Raw genomic sequence first — 20,776 nt, 5'->3', positions numbered from 1 at the left:
GTGAGCTATGATCACACCACTGCACTCCAGTCTGGGTGACAGAGCAAGACCCTGTCTCTAAAAGCAATTAATTAGATAATAAAACCACATGAAGCAGAATGAGTTTGTGATTAAGGACTCTGACTCTGAAGTCAGCTTGCCTGGCTTCCTGTCCTAGTCCGCAGCTGTCTAGCTATGGAGAGGTGAGTAAATCAATCTCTCTGTGCCTCAGTGTCTTTATCTGTAGCCTGCAGTGACCTCACGGGATAACTATGGGGATAAAATGCGCTCCTGCATGCATGGTTCTTCAATGAGGCTTGGCTGGGGTCTGACCTTCCCCTCTTCTGGGTGTGGTCACTCCAGTCCCAAGCACTGCTGCCCTGCTCGCTGCGCATCCCTGAGGTGGGGTCTTCATCACTTCCGGTCTGTGCCTTCCCGCAGGCGCTGCCGAATTGATCTTGGTATCCAGGCTTCCTTCCTTTCCAGATCGCGCACTGCAAGGGTCCTCCCGCTCAGAGTCGTCCATTGCTCCTTGGTGTTTTCCAGACCCTTTAAACACCCCGGCGGAGCCTTGCCCAGCCCTTCTGGGTCCACTTGGCAGCGGAGGGTCCGAGCTGACCTCACGCTTTCCGCACTGCCGGGCAGCCGTACTCTCCGCCTGGGAGCCCTCCTGCGTCCCTTCTCCCTCCACGCTGAAGTGTCCCTTACAGCCAACTTAAAGGCGCCTCCCTGCGGATCGTTCCCTATTCCCTCCCTTGCAGTTTTCCCTCAAAGCGTTGTACCTCTTGTTGCAGGTTCCTTTTGGCGGCATTTGTGGTCGAGGCACAGCCCATCTCCCCTTCCAGGCTCTTAAGTGCTTTTCAGAGAAACCACCACAGACACTAAAAGAAGAGGAGGAGTTCGCATCTTGCCAGGGGCCAGGAATTAGGAACATCTCAGAGGGGGTGCTCCCTGTAGGAGGCAGGGCTGGAGGGGCCTCTACAGGCAGCCCTGCCTGCTGCCCCTGAGCCCTGAGAGAACCCAGGGGACCCTGTAGACAGGCTCCGCCCAGGTCACAGTCATAATAATGCCCCTGAAGAGAAAGCATCTTTATTGGTAAAGAAATAAAATTAGATGCAAACAAGCAAAGCAAAAATCTTTCAACAACACCTTCAGGCTGCCCCAGCCACTGCTGGCTCTGAAGCCATCCCATTTATTCAAAGGCTAGGGACAAGCCCCCAGTGGCCACGTTACAAACTAACAGAGTCGAGAGAAGGGCTGAGAACAGTTATCCTAATCCTGGAGTGGCTATTTAAGTACCGCTTTGTGCCTGAGACATTCGGAGCTATTTGCTAATCCTGGCCCAGCACTCACCACCATGCACCTCTGTGGTGGTCGGTGCCACACACTAGCATCTCCGTTTCTCAAATGCAGGCATGAGGACACTGAAAACGAAGTGAATTTTCAAAACTCCGCAGGAAGACTATCTAGATGAAGCCTGGAAATTCAAGTCTCTCAATTTGCCAGTTCATCACTCCACCTGCCGATGCTTTTTAACCAAATCTGAGAAACACAGTGGTTCTAATGAAAGGCTGTTTCTATGGCAGATGCCATAAAGAGAAAAGAACAAAGGTGGTGGTGGAACAAGTTCCCTTTAACAAATCACTCAACGCAAGAAGCTTGACACGTTTTCATGGTTTCCCACACACTCAAGTCAGAGTGGGTGTCCGGTGGTCATTCATTTTTCCACTCCACATGTATTTATTCAGTGCCAGCGACATCCCAAAGCACAGAGGGATGCCTGATGGGGGTCATGGCCTTAAGGGGCCCAGAGGGTGAGGAGCCAGGAAGCTGGACAGGAGGGCAGGCCCTGGCCTGGCCCAGAGGGGTGGGCTGGGCTTGGACAGGGGCAGGGAAACAGGGGTGGAGGGGCTGGCCCTGGGGGAGGCCAGTGGAAATGAGCAGTCATGGTTTGTGGGTGATTATGTAAAAAATGTGGGAAAAGTCCGCTCTGGCTGGTGATATTGAATGGCAATTCACACCTATTTAGTAATGAAAAGCCTCCCCAACTTATGGATTCAGCATAGTAGAAAGAGCTGGGCTTAGAATTCACACAGTCCTAGGTCAGACCCTGCCACTTACTGGCTCTCTGACCTATATTTAAGGGAGACCCACCCCCCTACCCCCAGCCCAACCTGACAGGGGTAGCTAGGAGAGATAAGGAACTGGAAACCGTGTGGTATCATATGACCTTCTGAGAGGTAAACCAGTGCAATCAACACAGATGCATAGCCCCAGCTAGCTTCAAACATCCTTGAAAAACAGGATGTCTCTTAAGTAAATAGCAGTCAAAACATGGCTCATCTGATTAAGGCTAAACTAAAGAAGGAGACAGAAAGTAGAAAAAAATAGCCAGACGTGCTGGCCTGCACCTGTAGTCCCAGCTACTTGGCAGGCTGAGGTAGGAGGATCACTTGAGCCCAGGAGGTGGAGGCTGCAGTGGGCCATGACCACAGCACTCCAGCCTGGGTGACACAGTAAGACCCTGTCTCGAAAGGAAGAAGAAGGAAGGGAGGGAGGGAGGGGGAGAGAGAGAGAGAGAGAGAAAGAGAGAGGAAGGGAGGGAGGGAGGGGGAGAGGAGGGGAGGGGGGAGGGGAGGAGAGGAGAGGAGGAGGAGGAAAAGAAGGAAAAACACCAGTGACCTAGAAATGGCTACCATAACACTCCCAGTAACACACCACCCTGCCCCTCAGTACCCCTGGCAGAGGTTGCTAAGTTATCAGAGCACTCTAGCCCATATAGTCTAAAAGTGCCTTCAGAATCTCTCTCAACACAGCATCCCAGGCAGCTGCTATCAATCGGATTGGCGTTGACACTGGGCAGTGAGACTCATTTTCTATTCCAATGTTGTTTAATCAGTAATTTGTAACAAACATGGTGCTCTCGGCTATGGGGCATGCATGATTCATCATGCCATAGCACAGCCTTGATGACAGATTCAAGATGATGTCGCCTCCTGTTTTTCTGATTGCGCCCTTACCAGGACATTGGTTGTAACTGACTTGCCTTTTAGGTTTTCTTGATAGGACAGAATTCACTGACCAGAGAACACAAGTGAACAAGAACACAGAAGAAAGACAGAGGACCGGAGGATTTCTTATTGTGAAGTTGGAGTGCTGACGCAAACAACAGACACCTGTGAGGTGCATTAAGTCAGTTTCCAAACCTGCTATCCTCTGGTTATGTCTCAAAATCAAGTTACCGGAACTACATCTCAGACCACAAGGGCACTTGCTTGACCAGCCAGTCAGTATCCCCAATAAGCAACTTTATTTCATCACTCTTCCTAGCTGCAATCTCAGTTTCCTTATCTGTAACATGGGTAATTTTTATATGGCTGCTGCGAGCATTAAACATGCTGCGATATTTAATCACGTAGCACTGTGGCAGGTACACAGTAGCTACTGAAGAATGTTCATGATCTTCCAGTTCCCTCTATTTAGGACCTCATCAAGCCTTGCCAGTAGAGGAGCAGTATTTTCACTCCAGTGACCCCTCTTTGAGAGGGTCTTGCCAGAGGGGGCTTCCTGAAGCCGTAACACTTTCCTACTCAAAACCTTTGTGGGCTTCCCCAACCCTGTGGACTAAAGACCAAAGTCTCAGGCTGACGTTCAGAAACCTCCTCAAACCAGCCCCTCTCTATCTCTTCATCCTCATCTCCTACTCTGTCCACCCCACGTGTCCCTCAACACTGGATCCCACACCTCTCCCAAACACACAAGCCACACTTTTCATGAGGTTTTCTGTTTTGTGAAATTCTACAGATTCCTCAAGGCCCATTCAAAGTTCTCTTCCTCTGCAAAGCTTCCCTGGCACACTCCCTGGCTTCCTTGGCCAGAGCGTTCACTCTTCCCTGTTTCAGCCTCCATGGTATTGTTTGAAAGTAGCATTTCCCACTTCCTGAGAACAAGGGACTGTGTGATTTACTGTTTCCTACGCCATACATTCTGTTGGCCTGAGTCAAAGGTACGTGGAAGGTAGAAAGATCTTTTTAAAATTTCCAAAGTTCTTAGAAGGTTAAGAGTTATTGATCCAGAGAAGAAACTGTGATTCCAAAAAAGTTTATAATCACCAACATTTCCCAAAAGGCTGGCTATGATTTCCTCAGGACAACCATGATGGTCTTCAGTTTCCAGGTGCGGACTGGAGATGCGGGGAGCGCACATATCTGGCAAAGGATAACGTCCAGAAAGCAGCAGAGCACAGGTTGGAGGTCAGCCGCTCTGGCTGCGGTGCCCACAAGCTGGACCATATGCTGTGCTGCTGGGTCCCTACGGTCACAGTGCCAGCCTCAAGGCCCTGCGTGGATGGGTTCACCTGCACCGGGCAGTCTGGGTATTGGGACTGCAGACTAGTGGGGAGACAGGCATCTAAATAACAGTTTCAGCATGACCAGTATGGTGAAGAGTGTCTGTCTTAAAGGGTTAGGAGACAGACGTGAGCTGGAAACCTTGCTGGGAAACGTAGGCCAATCAACTAACTGTTCTACCCTGTTTCCTCATCTAGAAAGTGAGGACAGTGTTACCTACATCCGAGGACAGTTTCAATACCACATTAAGATGAAATATATAAAGAAAGTTCTGTGCTTCTTGTATGGTAAAACTATATAATTCCACACAGAAGGTTTGAAAAGCTGGTAGAGAGGCAAGGGATAAAACCCCAGGGATCTCAGGCCACGCAGTCCAGCCAACTCCTGGGCCGACCCTGTCGCCACCTGGATGACGCGTTCATGAAAAAGGTATTCAGAATCCGGGTAATTCCTGTCACCCACCTCCAGGTCCACTGTAAGTCCTACATCACTCACCAAATTGCACTCTCCATGCTGTGATAGGCCAGACTGTCCTAGGGTATCTGACCACTTGGGAAGGATTTTTTTTTTTTTTTCTGAGACAGATTTTCACTCTTGTCACCTGCGCTGGCGTGCAATGGTGCGATCTTAGCTCACTGCAACCTCTGCCTCCTGGGTTCAAGCAATTCTCCTGCCTCAGCCTCCCAAGTAGCTGAGATTATAGGCACCCACCACCACACCCAGCGAATTTTTGTATTTTTAGTAGAGACGTGGTTTCACCATGTTGGCCATGCTGGTCTCGAACTCTGGACCTCAGGTGATCCGCCCGCCTCCGCCTCCCAAAGTGCTGGGATTACAGGCGTAAGCCACTGCACCCAGCTTGGGAAGGAATCTTGAGCCCATTCCTATCCTAACTCAGGGAGCAAGCTTCCCCTTTCCTCCTAACCACTGCACCAACACCTCTGCACCTCCCCGCCCGCCCAATTCATGAACTGCCCTGAATCTCACTCCTGGCGTATGCCTAATCCTCAACTAATCCCACTAGTTCCCTGCATCTGTACAACTCAAGATCCTATTATACAGCTTTAAATGCATGCAATTAATAGAAGACTTTGAGATATAAAACCCCTTTAAGAACCTAAGGAATAATCTCTGATGGCGGAACTTTAGACCTCCTGGTTAATGGGGGTTGGAGGAGGTATTCAAGGACTACGAAGATATTCTGGCACCTTCAACTCACGCCGTGTAGACAGAACATTAGCCAGCCCCAAGCGGGACTTAGACATGTTAGAGGTTAGACAGATGGCAGATGAGGAGCCTCTCGCCATTGCCTCCCTTTGGAGAAAAAGCAAACTACAGGTACACACCCTGGCCCAGCCTAGCTTCCCCACCCAGAGAAGAGGTTGCCAGAGTGGGCAGAGAGCAGGACAGAGGGCACCAGGTGGTTGCACAAGCTGCTAATAGGTTTTCTGAGTAGCTGGAATCCGCTCCACTGTTTGCAAATCATCATCATCCTCAATCAGTGGCTGCGCCCCTAGGTGTGGAGAAGGGCTGGGCCTCTGCCAGCCTCTTTTCAGCTTTCCTCAGTACTTTTTTTTTTTTTTTTTTTTTTGAGATGGCCTCTCCCTCTCGGCTCACTGCAACCTCCGCCTCCTGGGTTCAAGTGATTTTCCTGCCTCGGCCTCCCAAGTAGCTGGGATTACAGGTGCCTACCACCATGCCTGGCTAGTTTTTGTATTTTTAGAGATGGGGTTTTCCATGTTGGCCAGGCTGGTCTCAAGCTCCTGACCTCAGGTGATCCACTGGGAGGCACTAACTTTCTTTTTTCTTTTTCTTTTTTTTTTTTTTTGAACAGAATCTTTCTCTGTCTCCAGGCTAGAGTGCAGCTCTGCTCACTGCAACCTCCACCTCCCAGGTTCAAGTGATTCTCCTGCCTCTGTCTCCTGAGTAGCTGGGATTACAGACATGCGCCATCATGCCCAGCTGATTTTTGTATTTTTAGTAGGGACAGGGTTTCACCACGTTGGCCAGGATGGTCTTGATCTCTTGACCTCGTGATCCACCCACCTCAGCCTCCCAAAGTGCGCAGGCACTAACTTTCTGAAGGAAACTGAAACCAGGTGCCCTTTCTTCCAAAATATTGCTTCATTTCCCACTTCTGGAAAGGGCATAACAGTGTTCTGACCAATATCACCCTGGGGGAGGGCCAAGAGGCTCCCTGCTGCCTTCCAGACACCACTGGGGGGCCCAGAGCTTTCTCAGGAAGAAAAACCCTTCCAGGAGTTCCTATAGGAGAGAAAGGCTGGGGGCAGAAGGTCGTTTGCTTTGTTTTTCCTAATCTGTCTATAAACAAGTTTTCTGCACAGGCAACACACCCTGTCTCATTCCTGGGCCACCTTCCCCTACACGCCAATAGGTTTCAGCAGCTGCTCAGCCGGGCCCATTAGCAGCAGTCAGCCTTCCTCCTGTAATGCGCTTTTCTTCCTGAGCCCCTACTGTAAATTCAGGAGATAAATCAACCTCTGCTCAGAGAGCAGCAGCCGAGGGGAGGGTGATGGTCAAGGGTGAGTGAGAGGCAGCAGGAAAAACAATGCCACTTCTCACTAGATTTCTAATTGGTTGTCACTGCCTGTCGGAGAGTGACGACAAACACCACACTTGCCCCGAGAGGGCTGCAGTCCAGGCTGGGTTGTGCCGAGAACCCTCGGCCGGCAGGGGCGTCAGGCTGTGACCACCTACTCCCGCACGGGGCTAGCTTGCAAATTTATTTTCCAAATTTTCCCAACATCAATTGGCCCAACATTTTCCTAACAGCCAAAGCTCACGATCTGGGCAAGTGAAGGAGAAGCAGGATCTCAGACTCATTCATGGGTTTCCAATTAATTCATTTAACAAATCTATTTTTCAGCCCCACGTTCAAGACCTTGGTAGAAGCCAGGGAAAATAAGAGGAAGTGACTCAAAGATGAGTCAGATGGAGCTGCTGCCCGCCTCCCGCCCGCTCACAGCGGGGAGGAGGGATGACATATATATAAATAAGCAGGGAGGTGTGGAAAATGAGGAGGGCCCTGAGGGAGGTTCTGATAAAGTGCAATGAGAGTTCAGAGGAAGGAGAAACTATTTTATGAATTTTAAAAAATCCCAAGAGCAGAGTATCTAAAAAGGCATCCACACAAACCCTAGAGCAATAATTTTCAATCACAGGTTTGTGAGCAAACTGCTAAGCAGTCATCGACCACGAGGTGTTCTGCAAATAATTTACTGTTCGTTCATGAATGCAACCAACATTTAATGAGCATCTACCAAGTGGCAGGCACTGTGCTAAGTGCCAAGGTCACAGCAGTGAACAAGGCAAGCCCGAGTCCCACCCATGTGGAGTTTCTGAATATTATATAAAAATTTCCAAGTGCAGTCTGTTGAAGGAACTGACAGTGTCCTGGAACAATTATTGTGGGAGTGCTGAGTAAGAAGTAGTCCAGGGCCAGGTGTGGTGGCTCATGCCTGTAAACCCTGTGCTTTGAGAGGCCAAGGAGTGAAGCTCACTTGAGGCCAGGAGTTTGAAACTAGCCTGGGCAACATAGTGAGACCCCTATCTCTACAAAAAATACAAAAATTAGCCGAATGTGGAGGTGCACACACCTATAGTCCCAGCTAATCTGGAGGCTGAGGAAGGAGGATCACTTGAGCCCAGGAGTTGGAGGCTACAGTGAGCTATGCTTGTGCCACTGCACTCCAGCCTGGGTGACACAGGGAGACCCTGTCTCAAACAAACAAACAAATAAACAAACAAACAAAATAAAACAGTGCAGGATCAGGACAGGAGGCATCTCAGGAAGGAGTCTACACTGTCCTGAGAACACTGTCAAGCGGCTGAAGATTTAAAGCAAGAAAGAGAAGTGGTAAGATTTGCCCTTCTAAAACAGCACTTTGGTTGTGTGTGAAGAATGGATTAGAGGGAGTGAGACCACCTGTAAGAAGACCACTGCTAGTTTTTAAAACTTAGAACACATTCAAGGTTCCCCTCTATCACAGCGCTGCTCTTGCATGCTTACACCCAAGCTTTCTTGACAGCTCGTGCTCCAGAACCTTGGTCCGCTTTATCCATGCCAAGGTCCCAAGAAGACCACGAAGGATCTTCTGTAGCTGTGATCAAAAGTTCATATACTACATATGAATTGTGATTTTATAGTGGCTCCCATCTCCTTTTAAATATTACCAGTGGTAAATTATTAAGTAAGAAGCATCTATAGCACTATCTATTTTCTCATTAAATAGGAAAGTGTAAGAGAGAGGGGGATTATTAATACCCAGGTATGGCCATGAAATACGTCATGCAGAACAATGTCAACAACCAGCCCTATGTATCCCAGAGGGAAGCAAGTTGAGAACAGTTGCATCAGAATTGCATGATAACACCATTTGCCACACTATATCAGGTGGTTTAATTTGGTAGCCCATCCCTACAAAATGTGAATCCCTGGTTTCAAAGGCATTAGGAAGTCATAGATATAGGTAGAAGTCAAATGGTGCCATTTGCATCATACCAATACCGTCTAATGATTCTCATCTCGCTCGAGGCGGAAGTAAAATCCCCACATCAATGTACAAAGCCCTGTGTTTTCTGCACCTGTGCCCCTTTCCCAGTCTCTCCGACCTCACCTCCTCCTGCTCCTCCTGCCTCACTCTGCTCTAGCCACACTGGCCTCCTGGTTAATCCCATGACACACTCCTGCCCCGGGACCTTTGCATGTGCTGTTTCCTCTGGAGTTGGGCCTGGCTGTCTCCTTCACCTCTTTATCCAATGGCACCTCACTGAGGCTGTCTCAGAGCACTCTATTTCAATTGCAGAACTCCCCACACATCCTATTTCCCTTGCCCACTTCCCTCTCCCTCAATAACAGGACTGACTTTTCACCTTTCAACAGAATGTAGTTGACTCCTTTATTTTGTTTTTAGTCTATTTCCTTTCCCTGCCAGGAAATAAGCTCTGCAAGGACAGAGTTTTTGTCAGTTTTATTCACTGCCATATTTCTGGTGCCCCAACAGGACCTAATACACAATAGGTGCTTCATAAATGTTTGTTAAAGATTGTTTTGTTTGTTTGTTTCTGAGACAGAGCCTCGCTCCATCACCCAGGCTGGAATGCAGTGGCATGATCTCGGCTCACTGCAGCCTCCACCTCCCAGGTTCAAGCGATTCTCCCACCTCAGCCTCCTGAGTAGCTGGGACTACAGGCACACGCCACCATGCCTGGCTAATTTTTTGTATTTTTAATAGAGACGGGGTTTCCCCCTATTGACCAGGCTGGCCTCCAACTCCTGACCTCATGATCCATCTGCCTCGGCGTCCCAAAGTGCTGGGATTACAGGCATGAGCCACCGTGCCTGGTCGTAAAGGTTGTTACACAGACCTCGAGGACAAAGGTTTTTAGTCACTTTACCTTTAGAAAACACTCTATTTTCTCTGTTCGTTTTCTCAACAACAACTGAAACCTGCTTTTCTAAATATATTTCAGTTTGATTAATCTCAAAATAAGTCAGCTGGTTTTGCAGAGACACTGGCAGAACCATTTTGGGGTGAGAGGTGGCAACCTGGGTTTAAAAACCATTATAGACCAGGTGCAGTGGCTCACGCCTATAATCGCAGGACTTTGGGAGACTGAAGTGGGTGGATCACCTGAGGTCAGGAGTTTGAGACCAGCCTGGCCAACATGGTGAGACTGAGACCTAAAAATACAAAAATTAGCCAGGCAGGGTGGCGCACACCTGTAGTCCCAGCTACTCAGGAGGCTGAGGCACGAGGATTGCTTGAACACGGGAGGCAGAGGTTGCAGTGAGCCAACATCACACCACTGCACTCCAGCCTGGACAACAGAGTGAGACTCTATCTCAATAATAATAATAATAATAATAATAATTAAATAAATATAAAAACTAATTACAGTTGCACAACGGAATACCACTGAGGCATGAAAAAGAATGAAATCATGTAGCAACGTGGATGAAAGTGGAGGTCATTATGCTAAGTGAGATAAGCCAGGCGCAGAAAGACAAATACTGAACGTTCTCAGTCATACATGGGAGCTAAAAAAGTTGATTTCTTGGACCTAGAGAATAGAATAATAGATACCAGAGACCAGGAGGGGTGGGTAGGGGGCAAGGGGAACGAAGAGAGATTGGTTATGAGTACAAACATACCGTTAGAGAGAAGAAATAACTTCTGGTGTTATAGCAGATTAGGGTGACTATACTGTAATAGCAACAATACCGTGTACATTTCAAAGTTACCAGAAGAGAGGACTTGAAATGATACCAACATGTAAAAATGATAAACATTCAAGGCCATGGACACCCCAAATACCCTGTCTTGGTCAGTACACATTCTATGCATGAGACAAACACTCACATGTATCCCACAAAGAAGTAAATTATTATATACCAATAACAGAGAAGAAACTAATTATAACTGACCCATAAAGTCAAGAGTGAGCTGAGTATATGGATCATCGTTACAATAACCAACTTCAAGCCTCTGTCCCCTTTGCTAATGTTTTCATAACCGAGTACCTCACTTCAGTCTCACAGCAGACTCGTTTTCCACACAAGGAAACTGAGACACAGAGAAAAGCGGCTTGAGGCTGTGACTTGGTTTGTGAAAGGAGGCTAATTTTACCCGTTTTTTCCATCGGCCATTCCTTATTCCTGCAAAAGACTTGTGTTTGAGCCTGAAGACAGTTCACACATTACACGGGACACCTGCAGTCACCTGCCTCCTTCCAAAGTTGGCTATGAGCAGGTCTCCAAGGCTCACCCTGAACCTCTGCCCTGGAGTGGCCCGGTGAGAGGAAAAAGACTCTACAAACTTAACCTGAAGTGCTTGCCACTGGTGGAACTAAAGCTTCCTCTACAGAGCCTCCCCATCCTTAGGGGGAAAAAAATCAACCAGGAAAGGCAAATTGTGCAGAGGCCACTACAAAGAAATTCCTGCTTAATATTGCTTCCCCTGCACCCAGCAACTTTCAGACCAGCAGAAGAGGAGGTGCCCTGCCTGCGACTAAACCAGACTCACTTCATTTACTACCCTCTCAGCGTGTGGCCTGGTGGCCATTTACTACCCTCTCAGCGTGTGGCCTGATGGCCAACTCTGGGCTCTGAACCCATCACCAAACTAAGAACCGTACCCAGCACAGGACACTGACACATGGTGCAGGCTGGCCGTGCTGCCAGGCAGAGATAGGACGGGTCCTATCTACACAGGGAGAACGAGAAGGCTGGGCTGGCCTTGCTAACGCGCCGTTATCACTTGAAAAATATTCATGAGAGCCTATCTCCCAGGGCCATGCTACCGCTCTTTTCCTTCCTTGGTAGATGTCTTTCCCGCCATGAATTAACAACATAAATCCAAAGAACCGAGCAGGTGTGACCCTGAGACCACCGGCCTCCGTGGGTCTTTGAGAAAACAAGCCAAAGTCCCCTTCCAAATGACAGTGACAGCCACCTAGCCGGGAGGCCCACCCTGCAGCCTGTGATGATACACCTACAAAACGCAGTTTAGCAGACTCAAAGGAAAGCTTCTAGGATCTCAATAGATTTGGACTATAATCCAAAAACCATCCCTCCCCAGCGCTGTTGCTGACAGGACATAATTCAGAGACCCAGGTAGTTGGAACTCAATTTGACAGCAAATCTCTGAATGTAAAAAATATGTACTGGCTTGAGCTAGTAGGGCAGAGTCCACCTGCTCCCTTCAGCTACAAGGCCGATGTGCCGCTCTGCTAAGGCAGGGAGGCCGCGGGGAGGCAGGGGGGTGCAAAGCTGCCCTTGCCCGCGTGCTATCCACCGCAGCGGCCTGGGTGGCCCCCTCCTGACATCGCCCCCGTCCACCCGAGCAGCCGCCCAGTACTCACTTTGCGGAAGCCCACCGACCAGGGCATGCCGGTCCCTCAGCAGGGGCCCGCCGAGGGGCCGTCGGGGCTTGAGGAGGAGCAGCTGGGGCTGGCGGACTCCCCGCAGCCTCTGCGGGGCCTGTGACGTGCGGGCCGGGCCCCCGAGGGCCTTATCGGCCCCGGAGGCGCGCGCTATCGGGCCGGGCGCTCCCGGCACGGGCGGGTGGAGGGGTGGCGCCCGCCTGGGGACCGCAGATTACAAGAACACCTCCCCCTCCAACCCCAGGCGGCCCCGCTCCACAGGCCTCTGCCGGCGCGGACCTCTGGGTGCCCCGACATCGGCAGCAGCCTGGGAGAGCTTTCAGAGCCCAGAGTTGGCCATCAGGCCACACGCTGACAGGGTAGTAAATGAAGCGAGTCTGGTTTAGTCTCGGGCAGGGCACCTCCTCTTCTGCTGGTCTGAAAGTTGCTGGGTGCAGGGGAAGCAATGTTAAGCGGGAATTTCTTTGTAGTGGCATCTACACAATTTGCCTTTCCTGGTTGATCCCCCCCTCCCGCCCCCCACAAGGATGGGGAGGCTCTGTAGAGGAAGCTCGGGCCCTTGGGTGCCCCGGGGTTGGGAGCAGCCAGGGAAAGCTGGGCCAGGGCCACGCCCCGTCGGCGCTGCGGGTGTGGGGCGCAGGAGTCCTTCCGGCCATACCTCCCCACCACCCCCGGGGGAGGCTGGAGCTCTCCAAGGCTGGGGAGCCTCCGGAGTGCGCTGCCCAGCAACCCTGGGCCCTCTGTTCTCCGCGTGCTTTCACTAGGGCCCCATGCTGCTTAGTGGACGATTTGCAGGGAATCTGGGCACAATCTTAATAACATCAGGGTCAAAAATAACAACGTTCCTGGGAACCAGAGGTGAGTCACCACAAACAGCGGCTAGGAGGTTGGGGTGGCGGGGCGCCCAGGCGGTCCCGCAGCTGCCAGAAGGTCGGGGCTGCCCGCCAGCCAGGCTGGACCATCCCAGGCCAAGCTCCTGTAGGCCTGGCCTAGGAAGCCTTCTTTTGCAAGGTCCACATCCAACAATGGGATGAGGTGTACGTATGCCCAGAGTGGCTTTATCAGTGAGAATACCACGCCCTGGAATGGCAGTTGGTGGCTGGCAGAGGGAACAGATGACCCCGACGAGCTGAGCTGCCGGGCCAGGGGCATGGCAGCCTCCCTGGAGCCTGGGGGTGGTGCCATTAAGGTGGGGGCTGTCTCCCTCCATGGTTTCCTCTAGGGGTGGGTGTCGCCGCTGGGGGCCGCTGGTGCAGTCTTCCCTGAGAAGGGTCTCTCCAGCTCTCCTCACATGGTGCTTGGCCTCCTGCTGGGCCCACACTGGTCCAGGTCCCCTGACAAGGCTGCCATCTGGCTTTAGAGCTTTCCTGCAGCACCAAACCAGCCTTGCCATGAGGGCACAGCTGCTGCGGAACGATGCCACGGAGATCGGCTTCATGAACCCTCTGTGTTTCCCACAGCAGCTGGAGCGCACCCTACAGGGGCTGGGCCATCTCCCTGGGTACTAGTGCCTGACAGAGCTGACACAGTTCTAGGCCACATCTGGGCTAGAAGGAACCGCCATGTCTACCACAGCACAGTCCTTAAGCAGGAGCCTTTTGAAGCACTTGGACTCAAAACAATGGCTATTTTTGTTGTTTGTTTGTTTGTTTGTTTGTTTGTTTGTTTTGAGGGAGCCAGAAAGCTAAAAAATGTAAAAGAAGCAGGTCACATTAGACATGATTTCAGACAGCCTCCCCAAAGGACAGGTGATCTCACTTGGCAACAAATACTGGGCCAGGCTCATTCATGAAGGGGCAGTATGGCCTGCGCCCCATTCGGGGGCAAGAATGAGGCTGAAATAATAGCAGACTCGGAACACAGCAAGTGCTCAGTAACGGCTTCTGGAACAAACCTACGGTTGTCACCAGCAGGAGTGATGAAAGCTAGAAGCCGTTTCACCATCCAGGGAAGAGGAGGAACAATATTTTTCTCTTTGGAGTTCCCACACTCAGAAGAGAGAACACCAGCATATGAACACAGAGTGTCACATGATGCAGGAAACGTCCTTTAGGAACAGAGTATAATTCCAAAGCTTAGGATCCTGCTAGTTCCTTCTGCAGTGCTTCTGGTGGCAACATGGTGCCTCCCCAGTCCCTCAGGCCTGAGACAGGCCAGCACAGCTTCTCTGGGAGCCAGATCATTTCAGAATTTAACCCCAGAACCAGGTCCCCTCAGGCAACATAAGGCTCCTCTCCCTTGGATACAGGAAGCGGAGGAAAAGGCCAGGTGTGCTCGGGGGCAGGCGAACACCCAGGTGAGAAGGAGCTGGGCTGGTTACTCACGCAGCTTGGTTTCAGTGAACCGGACTCACGATGTGCTTGAGACCCCCAAATTCACCCCTGGAAGCAGCTCCCCCCATGACAAGGAACTAAGGACAGGCATGTCATGGACTGTGAATTGGAGTGACATTTGTCCCTCCCTTCATCAACAGACTGCCCGAAGAACTTCCCAAGTTATCTGCCACAGAATACCTTGCTTCCCCCCAGTCTCTGAAAGAGGGCCACAAAAGCTGTCCCCACACTGGAAGTGCAGTGCCAGGCCTTTAAAGTTTTGCTCCCGGTTTATGAGAATGCCTCGAAAATTCAGTGCTCCCCTCCACTCCCCCAAACCTCTTCACAAGCCCCCACCCTTTGTTTAACATATATATAGTGCTTTCCTGGTACCAGGTACTGCTTTAAGCATCTGACAAAATATTAAGTATTACATATAACCCTTATAATTTCGCTGTAATCCACTCTTGTCAGATCCAGTCGTTGTGAAGAAACGGAGACACGGGGAGATTAAGAGAGCTACTCAAGAAGACGCGGTGCCAGGTTTCTACCCAAACCATTTGGATCTAGGGTCTGGAGGCCATGTGCACCATTTTGCATTAGATTAACACTTTAATTCAGTTCACAGTTAGCCAATACACATTCCCCATCTATATTTATACCCATCTGGAAGGCATCAAAAAGATAATAAACCAATACTGTCATGCACCCATGACCCAGCTAACAAAGAGGCTCTGGGTTCTAATGCCCCAGTCTTTCATGGGATTCCATCAACCTCATGCTGTGCTCCCCTCCCCAACAGAGATGGAAACATTATCCTGAATTTTGTGTTTATCATCCCTTGTTTCTCTCTATAGTTTTGCCACTTATGGTTGTATGATTGTTGTTTGTTTGTTTTTTGTTTTTTGAGACGGAGTCTCGCTCTGTCGCCAGGCTGGAGTGCAGTGGCGCGATCTCAGCTCTGCCTGCCAGGTTCAAGCCATCCTCCTGCCTCAGCCTCCCGAGTAGCTGGGACTACAGGCATGTGCCACCACGCCCAGCTAATTTTTGTATTTTTAGTAGAGACGGGGTTTCACCTTATGGTTGTATCTTCAAACAATGTCTTGTTTAGTTTTGCCATGTTTTCTGACTGTGAATAAATAGAATTATGTCGTGTGAATTTTTTTCTTTGCATTTTTGCTACAACATGATGTTCCTGAAATTCAGCCAGGATTCATTTATTCCTTTTCACTGCTGTGTGATATTCCATTGAAGGCAAATAGTACACAATATTTACTTATTTTCCCGATGGGATCTCATTCTGTCACCAAGGCTTGGAGTGCAGTGACCCCATCATGATTCACTGCAGCCTTGAACTCCTGGGCTCAAGCAATCTTCCTGCCTCAGCCTCCTGAGTTGCTAAGACCACAAATATTTATCCATTTTACTGCTAATGGAATTTGAGCTGTTTTCAACTCTTTCCTATTGAAACATTATTGCTATGAACATTCTTATAAAAGCTTCCCAGTGCATGTGTGGAAGATCTTTCTAGTGTATATGCTAGCAGGAGAATTACTAAATTGTACCGTATGTGTATCTTCCCTCTTACTAGATAACACCGACTTGTTTTTGAAATTGGCTTTTCCAATTTACACTCTCAATAGCAGGGTGATGTGGTTGCCCTGCAAGTTCAGCAACATTTGGTATTGTCAGACGTTAACATTTTTGTCAATCTGGTTGGTATAAAATGGTATGGCGTGGTGCTTTTTATTTGTATTTCCATGATTACTAATGAGATTGAGCATCTTTTCACATGTTTATGGGCCATTTACTTTTCCTCTTCTATGAAATTACTATTCAAGCCTTTTGCCCATTTTTCTGTGATGTTTGCTTTTTCTTATCGAGGTGGAGGAGTTCTCTGCAGTCTGAATACGAATCATTTTTCAGTTATGTGCATTGAAAATATCTTCTCCCAGTGTGTAGCTCTTTCCACTTTTTAAAATGGTATCTTTTGATGAACCAATGTCAATTTTAATGTGTCAAATATGTCAATCATTTTCTTTATGATTTGTGTTTCTTTTGTCTTATTTAAGAAGTCCACTTCTACCCTGAGCTTATACAGTTTTTTTCTGTATTATATTTCTTTTATAGGGTTTTTGTTTTGTTTTGTTTTGTTTTTGAGATGGAGTCTTGCTTTGTTGCCCCGGCTAGAGTGCAACAGCACCATCTCAGCCCACTGCAACCTCCGCCTCCCGGGTTCCAGCAATTCTCCTGCCTCAGCCTCCTGAGTAGCTGGGACTACAGGCACTCGCCATCACGCCTGGCTAATGTTTGTATTTTTAGTAGAGACAGGGTTTTACCACAGGGGTCAGGCTGATCTCAAACTCCTGATTTCAAGTGATCTGCCTGCCTCAGCCTCCCAAAGTGCTGGGATTACAGGTGTGAGCCACCACGTCCAGCCTATAGTTTTCTCATATTTAGGTCTTTAAATCCACTTGACTTATTTTGTGTATGATGTGAGTTGAGTTCTGATTTTTACCATGTGGATAATGAAATATCTGTGCACCATTGATTGAATAGCCCATCCTCTCCCCACTGAACTGCAGTGTCATGTTCATCGTTTATTAAGTCTCCACATGCATGAGTCTGTTGGAGAGTCTATGATCCATTGGCCTGTAAGTCTATCTCAGTACTGATGTCATACTGTCTTCATTGCCACTGCAACTAATAATACGTTTTATAGTAAGTTTTAATATTGTCTGTAATAAGTCTTTGTATTGTTGAGGAAGTCTCCTTGCTTATTCCTCTAGAAAAGCATCATAACGGCCGGGCGCAGTGGCCCATGCCTGTCATCCCAGCACTCTGGGAGGCCGATCACTTGAGCCAAGGAGTTCGAGATCAGCCTGGGCAACATGGCAAAACCCCATCTCTACTAAAAATAGAAAAAAGTAGCCAGGCATGGTCGCTCGCATCTGTAGTCCCAGCTACTGGGGAGGCTGAGGTGGGAGGATCACCTAGGAAGTCATTGAGGCCACCGTGAGCAATGATCATGCCACGGCACTCCAGCCTGGGTAATGAAAATGAGACCCTATCTAAAAGAAGAAAGAAAGAAAGAGAGAAAGAGAGAGAGAGAGAGAAAGACGATAGAAGAAAGAAAGAAGGGAAGAGAAGGGGAGGGAAGGGAAGGGAAGGGAAGGGAAGGGAAGGGAAGGGAAGGGAAGGGAAGGGAAGGGAAGGGAAGGGAAGGGAAGGGAAGGGAAGAGGGAGGGAGAGAGAGAGAAAAAAAAGCATCAAAGCTTCTCTTGGTCCTTTGCCCTCTTGTTTGATATTTTTATTGGGTTGTTACACTCTACAGATATATAAATTTTTGTATTTTGAGCCTGTAGCCAGAAATTTTGTTGAGCTCTTTTATGAGGTCTCATAGTTTGTCCCTGGCTGGTCCGAGTGCAGTGATGTTTACAATTAATTGATCACATTCAGTTACAGATTTATTTGTCCCTTCTCCATCCCCACTGCTTCACTTGACTAGCCTTCAAAAACATTGACGATGATTCTCTTTGATTTTTCTCTATAGACAATTATTATTCACAAATCAGGACATTTTGTTCTCTTCTTTTACAGTTTTTGTGCCCCTTCTTTGCTTTTCTTGCTCTATTATGTTGGGTAAGATATCCAATATATTTTTGAACGGAAACAGTGATAGGACATTTATCTAGTTGCTGACTTAAATGGAGCTGCTTTTAAAGTTTTACTATTAAGTATAATGTTTATGTAGGACTTTTGTGAATATCTTTTTATTGTTAAGGAAGTTAGCTTCTAGTCTCAGTTTATTAAAATTTTAATCATGAATGAATGTTGAAATCCAAATTTTTCTTTTCCTTTTTTGTGAAGGTGGTACACTGCATTAATAGATTTTTCTAATGCTAAACTATCCTTCCATTTTTGAATTAAACCCTTCTTGGTCATAATGAATTATTTGTAATATAGCACCACTGAATTAGAGTTGTGGAATTTTCTACAGGATTTTTACACCTGTATATTCATAAGTTATATTGGCTATTTTATTTTGCTACTGCTGCATAACAAAGTAGCCCCCAATTGTGCTGATTTAAAATACATAAATTTAGTATTTCAGAGTTTCTGTGGATCGGGAATTCAGGGGCAACTCCTCTGGGTGGTACTGGCACAGCATCTCTCAAGAAGTTGCCATTAAGATGTCAGCTGGGGATGCAGTCATCTGAAGGCCCAACTGGGGCTGGGATTCACTTCCAAGATCCTCCTATGGCTGCTGACAGAAGCTCTCAGCTCCTCACCACATGGACCTTCCATAGGACTGCCAACCATCCTCTTACACTGCAGCTAGCTTTTCCCAGAGTGACCCAAGAGAGAAGTCAGAAGCCACGAGGCTATCATGGCCTAGTCTAGACATCACATATCATGTGATGTCTTCTTCTGCCACATTCTATTTGCTAGAAGCAAATCACTAAACCAGCCCACCCTCAACGGCAGCAGAATTGTCCAAGGGAAGTATATTGAAGAATATGTACATATTTAAAACCCCCACATTGGCCTATCATTTTATTTTCCTAAATTGTCTCCAGTTTTAGTATCATACCATACTAAACTCACAAGGTGAGTTGGCTGGTTTCTGTCCCTGGCTATGAGAGGGATTAATTAATTGCCTGCAAAATAATCTGGTCTTTTTCAATGAGAGGGTAACTATGGGAGGGAGATTACTGATTTACTTTATTTAATGTTAAATGTTTGCTCAGGCTACGAGTTTAAGAGATCAATATTTTAGAACATATTCCAGATTCTGAAAACTTGATTCTCATTCGCTTAAACCTTACACATCTCCATCTGCTCGGCACTGGCTTAGAGTGCTGTGAAATTCCCACATTCAGGCAAAACACGATGAAAACAGAGAAGTGACCTCAGTCTTTTTTAAAAGTCTACATGAAGGGTGGGGGAACTAAAAGCTTTAAGAGGTTAAACAACAGATGCTTAATTAATTTTTTAAAAATTCAAGGACAAACTCCCACTCATTCTGGTAAACTTCGAATATTGTTGAATGGAACTCAAACTTTTTGATCTCGGGACCCTTTTACATTAAAAAATATTAAGGACCCCATAGAGCTGTTTCTTTCTTTCTGTGTGTGTGTGTGTGTGTGTCTTTCTCGCTGTCATAGAGCTCTTTTCTCTCTCTCTCTCTCTCTCTCTCATAAAGTTCTTTCTCTCTCTCTGTCTCTCTCTCTCTCTCAGATTCTTGCTCTGTCACCCAGATAGGGGCACATTATTACGATCATGGCTTGCTACAGTCTAGAACTCCTGAGCTCAAGCAATCTTCCCACCTCAGCCTCTAGGTATCTGGGACTACAGGCTTGTGCCACTGCACCCGGCTAATTTTTTAAATTTATTTTTTGTAGAGACAGGATCTCACTATGTTGCCCAGGCTGGCCTTGAACTCCTGGGCTCAAGCGATCCTCCTGATTCAGCCTCCCCAAGTGCTGAGATTACAAGCATGAGCCACTCCACCCAGCCCCATAGAGCTCTTTCTTAAATGTGAGTTATATCTAGCAAGATTTACTATATCAGAAATTAAAACTGAGAGTTTCTAAAACTATGTATATATTAGTTCATTTGAACATAGCATAATAAACCAATTTCACATTAATATAGACAACATATTTTTCTGAAAAATAACTATATTTTCCAAAAAAAATCAGTGCAAAGAGGGTCACTGCTTTCCATTTTTGCAAATTTGTTTAATGTCTGGCTTAAGAAAAAACAGATACGTTCCCATATTGCTATCTACATCAATGTGGTGGAATAGGTTGTGTCGGTTGAGGTATATGAAGATCTGGCTTCACTTGGATATGTAGCTGGAAAAAGGAAGAGTACTTTAATAGCCTTTTCAGTTAACTGTGAAATTCTTTTGTATACCACATAAAAACTCAGCAAGTGGTAATTTCTTAAAGGCTGGTTACAGAGTGGAATCACAAAGAATATTAATGAGCTTTTCATATCCTTTACATTTCCAAGAGAGAGAAAGTGAAAAATTCCAATAACATTGCTGTATTGTGAAGAATTTTGACCCTAGAACCCCTTGAAAGGGTCTTTGGGGAGCTCCCTGGGTCCCCAGGCTACACTTTGAAACTGCAAGTTTAGGCACTCAAATATACCTTGGCGTTAAGCTATTTTTTAAAAATCACAGAACCAGACTATGATAGACTGGACAAGAACTCAGAGAGT

General features: G+C 47.6%; 2 protein-coding genes across 10 annotated transcripts in view; one reads left to right on the top strand and one right to left on the bottom strand.

Annotated features, from left to right (window-relative positions):
* The window catches only part of POLB (DNA polymerase beta), a 679,334-nt gene that overhangs the window by 69,193 nt on the left and 589,365 nt on the right, over positions 1-20,776 (top strand). The window lies entirely within an intron of this gene.
* ANK1 (ankyrin 1) overlaps positions 1-20,776 on the bottom strand; it is a 246,193-nt gene that overhangs the window by 135,870 nt on the left and 89,547 nt on the right. For 2 of the 9 annotated variants that reach the window (XM_050800359.1, XM_050800364.1), the window contains exon 1: positions 12,213-12,323. The exons of the other annotated variants lie outside the window; for them this stretch is intronic. In XM_050800359.1, coding sequence (XP_050656316.1) covers positions 12,213-12,239 — 27 coding nt within the window. In that variant the 5' untranslated portion in view covers positions 12,240-12,323. Of the gene's footprint in view, positions 1-12,212; positions 12,324-20,776 lie in introns of those variants that run through there. 9 annotated transcript variants of the gene reach the window in all.

Source organism: Macaca thibetana, chromosome 8, assembly GCF_024542745.1.
Source record: "Macaca thibetana thibetana isolate TM-01 chromosome 8, ASM2454274v1, whole genome shotgun sequence".
In the NCBI taxonomy this organism is placed as follows: domain Eukaryota; kingdom Metazoa; phylum Chordata; class Mammalia; order Primates; family Cercopithecidae; genus Macaca; species Macaca thibetana.
Note: the sequence above shows the minus strand (reverse complement) of the source record. Positions and strands in the feature narration are given on the sequence as shown.